Here is a 12,138-nt window from a genome sequence, read left to right on the forward strand (position 1 = left end):
TTCAAACAATAGCCTGAGCACAAATGCTTGTAACTAAATGTGAGTAAAAAGAGACCCTTGATTTTTCAGCCTGAAGATTTTTGACTTTTGATCTTCAAACTCTTAAGGTCAGTTGATCATTGATTTTCACTAGTAACACAGACTTATCTTAAAAATCAAGGAGATGAGGCCTCCCACATTGTGGCCTTAGGCTCTGGAACTCACTCCTGTAGTCGTTTCGTCACAGTAACTCGATTCACAATTAAGGAACTAGGGGTGTCACGATATAAAATCTTTTTTTATTTATTTTTTTTAATTTATTTTCTTTAACATCTTTATTTCCAACACAGTACAATACCGAGCTTTGAGAATTGGCAATATACCAATATTGACCCAATACGATATAAACCCAAATCATAGCAGCTTTTAATACTTATTTTATATGGGTTAATGTTAAAAATGGCTTAATCAAGAGATATTACTAAAACATTGAACAAAGGTCAACAACAAAATGTATAAAAACAGTTGACCCATGTAAAATTAACCAATGATTTAAAAAAATTTAACAGAGGCACAGTGTTTCTATAAGCACAAAAAATGAAAAAAGATTTTATTTTCCAGCTGATACAAACAATATTATTTTTTTTGCTAATATCGGACTTATGTTGGGACATCAACATAAGAAACAAATAAAGACATATTTTTTTTAAATAGCATTTAAAGAGACTGGAAATGTGTTTGTACTGGGCTTGTATTCTTTTTTCATTATTGTCAGGTCCTATAAAAATACATTTTACTAATAGGATGCCAACTGACTATGTATATCGACAACTGGCTTCTGGGAAGAAAAAAACTCTTCTCTTTTCTTTCTAAATCAACTCAATGAAACAGTAATGGCTTAAACTGAACTTTCATTTTCATGCCTGGATCAGTAGTCTGTGAACCGTTAGGGGGAAAGGCTCACAGCCAGAATCAACTTTTTTATGACAGAATATGCTCTCAAACAAATTTGAGTCAGTAATGCGAGAAGTACTGAAAAAAAATGCTGCTGCTGTGACCAACATCTCTGTCCCCGTTTTCCTGGCATGAAAACTTTAAATCTAAGCATTACAAATTGTTCTGTTTAAAATGTGTATGTGGCTACATTGTTGCAAGATTTGGTGCAATTAAGAAAGACTACTTTGCATGTTGCGTCACACCACAGGGTTGTTTATGATTAGTGAAGTTGTGTCATGCGTGCGAGCCAAAGAAGAAGGCACATCATTACTGAAGTATTTTAGAAATAAATGTTTAGAAAATACGTTTTTGTGGCTCTACTCCTACTTGACATTCATGAACTTGTTATCGTGATATTTGAGCAACATGTTCGGCATCTAAAGGGGAGCATACTAAGTAAAAAAAGTTTATCATATATTTTAAAGAAAATCCTCTTGTAATAGTGATTAGCATGGTTTAATTGGATTTCCAAAAGTCTATCCATCTGAATGCAACAACTTTCTTACAAGATTAGATTAGATTAGATTAGATGGTGCAAACAAGGAGGAAAAAGTGCATTAAGAATAAACAATATATATACAGTATATCAAGATAAAAAAGGATTAGGGTTACAAGAACCGGTTTATAAGAGGCTGGGCATTATATTGAATTAACAAAAAAATAAAACTTATAGTATTTATTTCCCGAAATGAACATAACTAAACTAAACAATATTGTTTATATTGAGATGGTCTATGTTGTTTTCAGATTATAAATCTACTTTTAACATGCCAGCAGGGTATTTTACAGCCTTTTCTCTAAAACTGTTAAAAAATTTGACTGTGTGCCATTTGGGAAAAGCTTTGATTTAAGTTTCCACTACAATTACATCATTAAAAGAAAATCTAACTGAGATGAATACTTTATGTTCCTGTTCCAGGTTATAAATGGAAAAATCTGTTTGATAGTTGATAAAAAAGTATAGGGCAGCTATGCTGTGATATGTTTAGTCTCCTTATTATCTGCTGAAATATCATTCCCTCCTTAAAAGTAGCCTGATTAAAGAAAATATAGTTTATTAGTTTGTAGCAGTCACTCAATGTTTAAAAAGATGTATAAACCACACCAGTATCAATACTATTTTAAACAATTTTGGTTTAGATTTAAATAGATAAGGGAAAAAAACTAATCAATGGATTTTTATCAGCTCAGTATTACATTGATTGCATTCAGATTTGAGAAAGTGGAAAACAAAAATGTTTTTTTTTTTTTGCAACACTGTTTGGAAGATAAAAAAAACAAAAAAGAGCTTACCATACACAGACATTATTGACTATTAACAATACAATTTTCTTCTTTGTCTCTTCCCTTTGCAGGTTTCTGTACTCAGCATGCTCCTGTCCTGCAGCTCCAGTACAGATTCCTCTGGTTGACTTTTAAAAAGGCTTCTGGCGAATGCTGAGCAGGTCGACCTGTTTGAGGTACGCCTCGTGTTCCTGTGATTGGTTTCTGGATGGTAGTGAAGTTGAACAGCAGCGATGTTCGACAAGCAGGAGAGCAACTCTTCGGAGAGCGATGAAAAGGGGTACGAAAATTTGTGTTGTAAGCCTGATGGACATACTTGCTGCTTTCCTCTGTTTAAAGTTTAAATATAAAAGACTTTTCTGAAATGATGTTGACGACTATCCGTAATGAGTTAAAAAATGACCCTGATCCTTTACTCGTTATGGAACAAAATAATTCAGTGTAATTTAGGTTATTTATATAGTGCCAATTCACAACACGTCATTTCAAGGCACTTTACAGAGACAATTCATTCACATCAAATACACAGGTTGGATAAAATTGTTCTATTAGAAGCACACATAAAAAAGGGATATAGAAGCACTGATTCATATTTACATTTCATGTTATAGAAGGTTAAAGTAAATTAGCTCCACAGATGACTGTCTAGGAAAGCAGAAGTTAAGCAGAGAAAGGGATGAGATTTGATCTAATTAAAATCTGAGCCCATAGATGTCTAGGAGAGAAACAGGACTAAGCACTGAAAAAGAGGCCCACACTAACATTCATAATTACAGGTTTTGATGGAAGCGGTCCAGCTGATGCCCAAAATGGCATCACAGCTAAACACACCACCAAGTCAGATGAAGCTACTGTGATGAGGAAAAGCAGAGAAAACATAAAGTTGTAAGTTGAATTTACAAATAATGCAGAATTGGAGAGCTTGAATGAAGCACAATTATTAAAACTGGTCCCTATGTTCTCCAGCATCCTAAGCCTATAGCAGTATTACTGTAAAGATAGTTAAGAATAAAATGAACCCCTCTAACAGCAAGTTTTATCTAAATACAACATAAAGCTTTGCATTGAGGTGTGTACATAGCGGCTGAGCATTTATTTTATAAGGAAATTGGTGGAATTAGTCACTACTTACTGACTACTATTTGAAGCTGTCCCATAATGTTACCGTAATCGAAAATTTAAAGACAGTAAAAAATATAAAGAAAAAAAACTGAAGACAAAAAAATTTATTAGTCAGAAAGTCAGAGCAGAACTATATGCAATTTGTGTATTCAAAATGGAACCTTAGCCCTTATGATTTGACATAAACATGAGTAGTGCCATCTACAGGCAGTACCACCTGACTTCCAGAAATCCATTAATGGAGGACAGGGCTTAAAATCATTGCTAACAGCAGTAGCACTGTTAGTAAGGATATGTACTCATATGTTTATCAATTTTGAGACATCAGCTTCCTAAGTTTTATCCATCTTGGAATCAGACATTTTGTTTCGCCTTTTTATACTTAATCTTTGCTTTACTTTTACCACCACGCTGGGAGTTCCACACTTTCTCATCTCCACTGTTTTGAATTGTTGATCAATTCTGAGCATGCACAGCCATGGTAAATATAAACAAAGGCTATATTTACTAAAAAAAAATGGGCAAAAAAAATCTTAAAAAAATAAAATAAAAAGAAAACTACACCAGGAGGATGCAGGAAGTTCCTAAAGAACTAAAGAGTTATATGCAAACCCTAAAGAGTTATTATTAGTTAAATTATCTCAAATAACATGATTGTGCATTTAAACATTAAATTTGGTTTTGTATACCCTCTGTGTATACAAAATGACAATAAAGTTTGTCTAAGTCTAAGATCAGTGCTTTTAATAATAATGATATTTATCACACATATTTGGTTTGTAGATAATTCAGTAAAACTGTAAAATAAGTAATTTAAATTTAATGTCTTTATTCAGATTTTACACCATGAATTCTGTTCAGTTCTATAGATAGACAAAATAGTTTTTATCCAGTATTTTATTTCAAATTGCTTTACAACTATCCTTTTTTCTTTGGTAACAGCCATCTGGCTTTCTGCTCTTCTGCCTTTACATTCTAGACACCCCATATGTCAGTTTTTTTTTGTGGCTGTAGATGTGTGTGTCTTTTGTGTGTGATCTTGCTGTGTGGTATATGTGTGGATTAGTGGAGCAGAGAGAGCTGGATTAGGACCGTGGGAGGCAGATTGAGCCACAGAAAGCAGAGAACAACTGACATCAACAGGGGATTTCACTCTCGCTATTTGTGCGCATGTGCGTTTCCCACATAGTATCTTTTAGCTAGCACGTGTCGCTGTGAAAGCTGCCTCATGCTTGGACCCCCTCCCTTTTCTGTGATTTTTTTTCCCTAGTTGCTTGATACACACACAGACACACAACACCAGTACTCATGCACAACTTCACATAGCCTGGAGTGAGGGTGCTGAAATAGAAATTGTTGTGTGTGTGAGTGTATTTGTGTCAGATTACCTGCATGTCAGGCGTCTGAATATTTCAGAGGAGAGTTAGCTTTCAACACTGCAACCCAGTTTACATCTAAGTGGAAGTTTTAAAAATGAGGGCATTCATTGATGAGCTGGAAAGATTTTGCAGGCATAGACCATCCTTGCTTGTTTATTCGGCACCAATTAGGACTGTGTCAGCTTGTTGCCATGGGGAGGAGGAAAATGTGCTTGCATACATTAAAAACCAAGTGAGAACAAATCTGTTAGCTTCTTCTTTAGAGAAAAAAATCTTTTATTTTTTTTTTTTTAACATGGAGTTCGTTCTTTGATTTTCTGAATAAAAAAGCTAGCAAGAACTGACAGGAACAACAGAAAAGGTTTGTTTTGCTGCCGAGTGTTCAGTTTAAGAGAAGCTACCCTGCTGAACTCATAAAGTCCTCTATACTCTAGCTTACTTCACACCCTGAAAACTAAAGTACTTTAAATTAATTTTAACATATTGAAAAAATTTACTATATTCATTTTAGCTACATCTAATTTTTAAATACATCCATCCATCCATTATCTGACATGCTTGTCCTGAGTGGGGTCGCGAGGGGTGCTGGTGCCTCTCTCCAGCAGTCAGTGGGCAAGAGGCAGGGTACACCTTGGACAATTCGCCAGTCCATCGCAGAGATAAAAAAAAAAAAAAATCTAGGTAAATAAACACACATTTTTTTATTAATGTTTGCATTTTTACAACTTAATGATATATTGAAATTTGAATAATAGAATAAAAAAGAAAGAAAAAATAAATGTTACATTTACTTATTTAATGAGACGTTCACATATATTTATGTTATGATATATTTTGACCCTTCATACACCTGAGGAATCACATCACAATAACTTTTGAGAGTGGGAAAAATGATAAAAAACCTTCCAGATACACTCTGGTCTTAATTATTTCTTCTAGGTCCTTCCTCTTCTTCTCATGAAATTATCAGCCTGTTTGGTTCTCGTGTTTCTCAACCTTTCTCAATGTTTTAAAGTAGGCCTATGTAATGAGAGCAGTAAGCTACAATAGATAGCTGAATCTAAAACTAACTGGATACGTAAACATTAAAAATGCCTATGTGCAGCAAGATCATGTGGAATAGATCTTGCTATAGAGTCAATCACAAAGACCGGCATGTGGAACAGCAAATAGAAATGATTTTCCCTGCAAAACTTTTGCTGAAAGATCATCCAACTATAACTTGAATTTAGACAGCTTCTTTGAATATGTACATATATTTGCTATAGGCTGTATTTGGAAAATATGGATGTTTTGTTCCTTTATTTTCATGTCTGTGCAATGTAGATTGATTGATTTAGAAGCCTTTTTTCTTAGTTTACTGAAGTCACTAAATGCCTCATGCCTTGTGATGTATCTGATGAAAGTTTAACCTGAGGGTTCTGATGGCTGGTGCAAACATGGTGCAATGTGACCTAAGCCAGGAAATTCTGATTTACTAGAATATCAATTGACTGCATCTGTACACTCTGGACCCTCATGCAAGTCATGTGCTTTGGTCTTTGTGGTAAAGAGCAGTGTTTTCTTCTTTTATTCTATAAGCAGTAATGAAGTCAAAATTTTTCTTGATAAATCATTGGGGTAAATAGGTATTGATATACAGAGTGGGTTTCTAGACTTGTCTACCTTAAAAAGGTCCCACTTTAAATCTAAAGCATGTTTTCTTCCAGGGTTGTTTCTCAATCCATTCTCTCTGACAATCTTCTGCAGCAGCACACAAAATAAATTTGTCTGATTTTAAAAGGTTGATTTCGTGGAATGAATCCTTCAAGAACAGTCATACAATTGTAGTAATTTTGTGGTAGTGGCAGTGCCCCAAGTTTAAATGTTGGACTGTTGTATCTGTTCCATAGAATGACTAAGACTATTAATAATCAAAGATTTTGAACTGAGGTAGACAGACTAAAACAGGCCATTTGCTAAAGGAACAACACACTCAAAGCAGCTGTTAGGCCAAATCACTACAAAGAAATTTAGCATTTAGACATTTAGCATTTGGGACAAATCATCATTTAAAGAAAAAGCAAAGGGTTCTTTTGTTGGTGGGTGGATAACATTGTAGATGGTAAATGGCCCGTACTTATGTAATGCTTTTTCAAGTCAGAAGACTTGACCAAAGCATTTTACACTACATTCAGTCATTCACTCACACCCTCACACACTGATAAAGGCAAACTACATGGTAGCCACAGCTGCCCTTGGGCTCACTGGAAGAAGTGATGCCGTACAGTGGTGCCACCGGGCCCTCTGACCACCATCAGTAGGTTATGCGGTTGAATTGTCTTGCCCAAGGACACAACGGCTCTGAAAGCCAGAGCCAGGGCTTGAGCCGTCAACTCTTCCTTTTCACGGCAAACTCCTACTGGCCCACTGCTTCTGAATGTTAAGATTTCTCTTTCAATATACAAAATCCGTTTTGAGTTACAAAATGAGTTTGTGCTCTAGGTTGGAAGGTTCCAACTAGAGATAGTTGGACTTATCTTGATGCATGGCCCTAGCTCTGGAACCAGTCTCCTTGAGAGAGGCTGGACATTCTTCTACTCTGGAGTTGCCGCTGGTGAGAGGTGCCGAGCAGGATTGGGCATACTTGTTGCCCCTCATCTTGGTGCCTGTACGTTGGGGTTCACCCCGGTGAGCAAGAGGGTTGCCTCCCTCCGCATACGTGTGGGGGGATGGGTTCTGACTGTTGTTTGTCCTTATGCGCCAAACAGCAGAACAGATTACCCACCCTTTTTGGAGTCTTTGGAGGGGGTACTGGAGAGTACCCCTACGGGGGACTCCCTTGTTCTTCTGGAGGACTTCAACACTCACGTAGGCAATGACAGTGAGACCTGGTGAGGCATGGTTGGAAGGAATGGCCCACCTGACCTGAACTCGAGTGGTGTTCTGTTGTTGGACTTCTGTGCTGGTCACGGATTGTCCATAACGAACACCCTGTTCAGGCATAAGGGTGTCCATATGTGCTCTTGGCACCAGGACACCCTAGGTCGTAGTTCAATGATCGACTTTGTTGTTGTTTCATCTGACCTGCGGCCACATGTCTTGGACACTCAGGTGAAGAGAGGGGTGGAGCTCTCCACCGACCACTACGTGGTGGTGAGTTGGCTCCGACGGTGGGGGAGGACACCGGTCAGAACTGGTAGGCCCAAACGTATTGTGAGGGTTTGCTGGGAATGTCTGGCAGAGTCCCCCGTGAGAAGGAGCTTTCCCTACCATCTCCGGCAGAGCTTTTAACATGTTTCGAGGGAGATGGGGGACATTGAGTCTGAGTGGACCATGTTTCGCGCCTCTATTGTTGAGGCGAAGTGATTCTGGTCCACAATCCAGCGTCTCAGGAGGGGTAGGCAGTGCAGTGCCAACACTATTTATAGTGGGGGTGGTGTGCTGCTGAGCTCGGTGGGCAGAGTACTTTGAAGACTTCCTTAATTCCACCAACACATCTTCCATTGAGGAAGCAGAGCCTGGGGGCTCCGGCTTGGGTCCTCCCATCTCTGTTGCTGAAGTCAAGGTGGTTAAAAAGCTCCTTGGTGGCAAGGGTCCAGGGGTGGATGAGATTCGCCCTGAGTACCTTAGGGCTCTGGATGTTGTGGGACTGTCTTGGTTAACGCGGCTCTGCAACATTGTGTGGACATCAGGGGCAGTTCCTCTGGATTGGCAGACTGGGGTGGTTGTACCTCTACTTGAAAAAGGGGACCAGAGGGTGTGTTCCAACCTCGCTGGTAAGGTCTATTCCAGGGTTCTGGAAAGGAGAGTCCTTCGGATAGTCGAATCTCGGATTCAGGAGGAGCAGTGTGGGTTTTTGTCCTGGCTGTGGAACACTGGATCAGCTCTACACCCTCAGCAGGATTCTGGAGGGAGCATGGGAGTTTGTCCAACCAGTCTACATGTGTTTTGTGGATCGACCATGTCCCTCGGTGGGTCCTGTCAGGGGTACTCCGAGCCATGTCCTTGTCCAAATACGTCATCGCCTTTTCATTTTAGGGCTTTCAGCACACAAAATTTAAAAAATTGCCAAGGCAGGGTGTTTCACTCTAGTGAGTTCCATATTCCTCTTCTACTCGTTTGGCTTCTGGCTAGACGAGTCCTAGTAGCGCCATCTCACTGTGTCGCTGAGTCCTTGTCATGCTGCACATACATTGTGAGCTGTGAACTCACACTGTATGACAAAACCCTGCAGTTTTGTCGTACAATGTGAGCTGTAGCTGCTTGCAAAAATTTAAAAAAATCGCACAGTGTACGCCCGGCTTTAAAAGCCTTCTTGAGTTTTTGGTTTTGCCCCATGTCCACTAATCAAATCCTCTGTCGATGCCAAGCATATTATTCTGCCATTGACTCTTTGGTTCTGTTAATTGGATTGGCTGATTGAAGTTTGGAGAAACAAAATCTGTTGGCATTTAACAAACTATTCATTTAACAAACAATGGCCTCGTGGTGCATGTGAGAGCGTTGTTCTGGTCACCAGCTTGTCACACAGTGCAGAGGGAAGAAGTCCGAAGCTCAGTCCCAATACAGCAAATCAAAGCTCTTACAGTACCTCCTGTTACTTAAACTTTTGTGAAGTGAACCGTTAAAGCATTGCAATGGAATTAAGTTTTGGATCGCTGTGCTTAATACAGATAACTTTTGGCCTTCCACATGCCATTATATGACAAGAAATGTAAATGGATGACATTTGTTATACTGGGGCTAAAACCCTGCAAGTTACATAAATGTGGTCAACGACTGAAGCTCTCCATAATGCAAAAACAAAACATATCATAGCTCTTTTCTAGCCTGATGTAGTCCTACTCAATTCTAGTCAGAATATGAGTCTGATACTGCTCCATAGAGCTGTGATTATGGGGCGTGTTTTGAACGAACCAGGAAAAAAAATGCCTCTGCACTCAATTGGATAGACCTAAAACCAATAAGAGCAACGTAGTGCGTGACGTATGTTAAGCGACGCATAATTGTTATCAACAAAAATCAAAGCGTGCAGTTGCACGCCTATAATAAGAAGATGAGCCTTGATCGCGTTTCTCTGTTCCTCTTTTAAAATAATTTGCTGTCGATATCTTCTAGAACAGACCTAATAGCAGAATCTACACACCTCAACTCTCCAGCGGCAGCCATTGTTGTTGTCACCCAAGCGCGCTTTGGTCACGTGGTTGATTACGTTACTGTTGATCATCTGTCCATCATCGTATAAAGCCCGCCCTGACAATTTGATTGGCCCGCCAGATATTGTGCTAGCATACTCACGCTACTGTTGAGCAATGCCAGACCGAACTTCCCGACCTCAAACGTTGTGGGCGGGACTAAGTTCGGAATGGCACCCAGGCTAGCTCTTTTCTACTGTGTACTGAAGAATGCTACTTCAGCATATAAGTCAAATTTTGTGAGGTGGTCAGTGGTCATTAATCAATTTACTTTAAGGATTGTTGGAATTCTTGTAGCACCAGATTGTTGCAAGGTCCATATGCTAAAAGAACTATGACAGGAAGCACCCACGCTCCTTTTACCATGTTCTTCCCTACTACCAGCACTAATTAGGCAGCATTTTTCATGGCTAACACTGACACTCTTTTGCTTCAAGTAAAGCCAAACATCCGATGTTCCAAAAACTCACCCCCCCCCACCCCCATCCCCCCCAACAGTATTGGTCTTTTATTTTCAATACGTTCAATCTTGAAAATCAATTTTGCTTTCTGTTTTTCATGGGACTTCAGCATACAGTGCACCTCGCCACAGTGTCATCATTCCTCACCATAGCCGGTTCTAGACGGGGGCCAACGGGGGCCAGTGCCCCTGTAGATCATGTCCTGGCCCCTGTTATGGCCCCTGTACTGAAGACATAATACTAATCGAATGATGATTTGCACTGGAACAGACATGGTTACTGATAGGTCCTTTGGATCTATTTAGTTCTTTTTCTTTACAAATTCCTTTTTGCTAATTATTCAAAAACAAAGTGACAGCTTCAGTGGTACTGAGATAGAATCCCTGTTTTCATTTGCTAAATGATTTTTTTTCACAATAAAAAAAGCTCTACTTTTTACAGATACATTTAACAGTTTTTCTTGAATTCTAATGTAAATTTCATAGAAAACGGTAGTTTTAACTTAAATTAATTCAAAAATAATTCCTTATTTTAATTTAACCTAATTGAAAAGAAATTTCACTTCATGCAGCGCTCTTAATATATTTGAATCCCTTGCCCTGATAATTTATTTCATGCTTTCCTGTGCCCCTATGAAAACACGCTGGCCCCCTCTTGGCCCCCTAGTACATTTGGTCTAGATCCGCCACTGTTCCTCACCTTCAATAGACGTGGATACACTTTAGTATATTCTGCTGTAAAATTAATCCTATATTTTCGATTTTTACTTGAGGATTCAACCTCTGCTGTTTCACAGGATGCACAGCTTTGAGTGGTAACTAGGTGACTGCCAGAGAGTAGCGCGAAACTTATCGGACTGATCCAATCAGCTCTCTGACAACCAGTCGCCTGGAACAGTGGTTGAACAGAGCATCGCTTTGGACAGATACGCCCAGGTTTCACAAGTAACCTCCTCCCCACACCCCGCTCTCTTGTTGTCTGTGCAATTGAAATAGTTCTAATCCACACATGAATTATTGTACTGCTTGCACGCCCTCGCTCGCATTTAAAAAACACCACTGCGCAGTCTAAAATCCGGGATAATTTATCCGACTTGCGGGCATCCGTGAACAACAATCTATATCAGGGAGACTCCCGGAACTCCCGGGAGACTTGGGATGCCTGTAGAGCTCTTGCTGTTTTGCTTTACTGTACTTAAAGGGGAACACCGTTTTTTTTTTAACATTGGCCCCTTGATTATACGTTATTACATCATGTTCTACTCACCCATATGAGTTTTGTGTCATTTGGAGCTGTTCCGAAGATATTCGGTTTTGTTATATCCAAGTAACATCTTCCTATGGGCAACGACTTAAAGGCACTGTTCATAATTTTATCTTTATGGTACGCCAGCATTCATAACATGTAGGCGAATCACTGTCCCCCAGACATCCGCGGGTATATTTTTCATATTTTTTTAAAACAGCGGAGTGTTTATGGTGTCATCTGCGTGCCGGACTGGAGTTGTGACAGGCAGCCCGGGCCACAGGCGGTTACGCTCTACCCCTTCTATTCATTTGGCTATAAATCTGAATCGTTCAATTCCATTTCAAGAGTGAGATCATCTGTGGTAGTAGCACTAGACATCTTCCAGGCATATGAGTTAAACTAGCAGCAGTTCAGCGGATAGATAGATAGATAGATAGATAGATAGATAGATAGATAGATAGATAGATAGATAGATAGATAGATAGATAGATA

At 39.2% G+C, this 12,138-nt stretch overlaps 1 protein-coding gene across 4 annotated transcripts in view; it reads left to right on the forward strand.

The window, feature by feature from the left end:
- The first annotated feature begins 2,335 nt into the window (after window positions 1–2,335).
- LOC107101836 (thyroid hormone receptor alpha) overlaps window positions 2,336–12,138 on the forward strand; it is a 38,488-nt gene continuing 28,685 nt past the window's right edge. For 2 of the 4 annotated variants that reach the window (XM_015400902.1, XM_015400903.1), the window contains exons 1-2: window positions 2,336–2,539; window positions 3,036–3,144. In XM_015400902.1, the coding sequence (XP_015256388.1) occupies window positions 2,410–2,539; window positions 3,036–3,144 (239 nt within the window). In that variant the 5' untranslated portion in view covers window positions 2,336–2,409. The remainder of the gene's footprint in view (window positions 2,540–3,035; window positions 3,145–12,138) is intronic. The other 2 variants (XM_015400904.1, XM_015400906.1) reach the window with 1 other exon arrangement.

Source organism: Cyprinodon variegatus, unplaced genomic scaffold (assembly GCF_000732505.1).
Source record: "Cyprinodon variegatus isolate N-32 unplaced genomic scaffold, C_variegatus-1.0 Scaffold1160, whole genome shotgun sequence".
Lineage (NCBI taxonomy): Eukaryota > Metazoa > Chordata > Actinopteri > Cyprinodontiformes > Cyprinodontidae > Cyprinodon > Cyprinodon variegatus.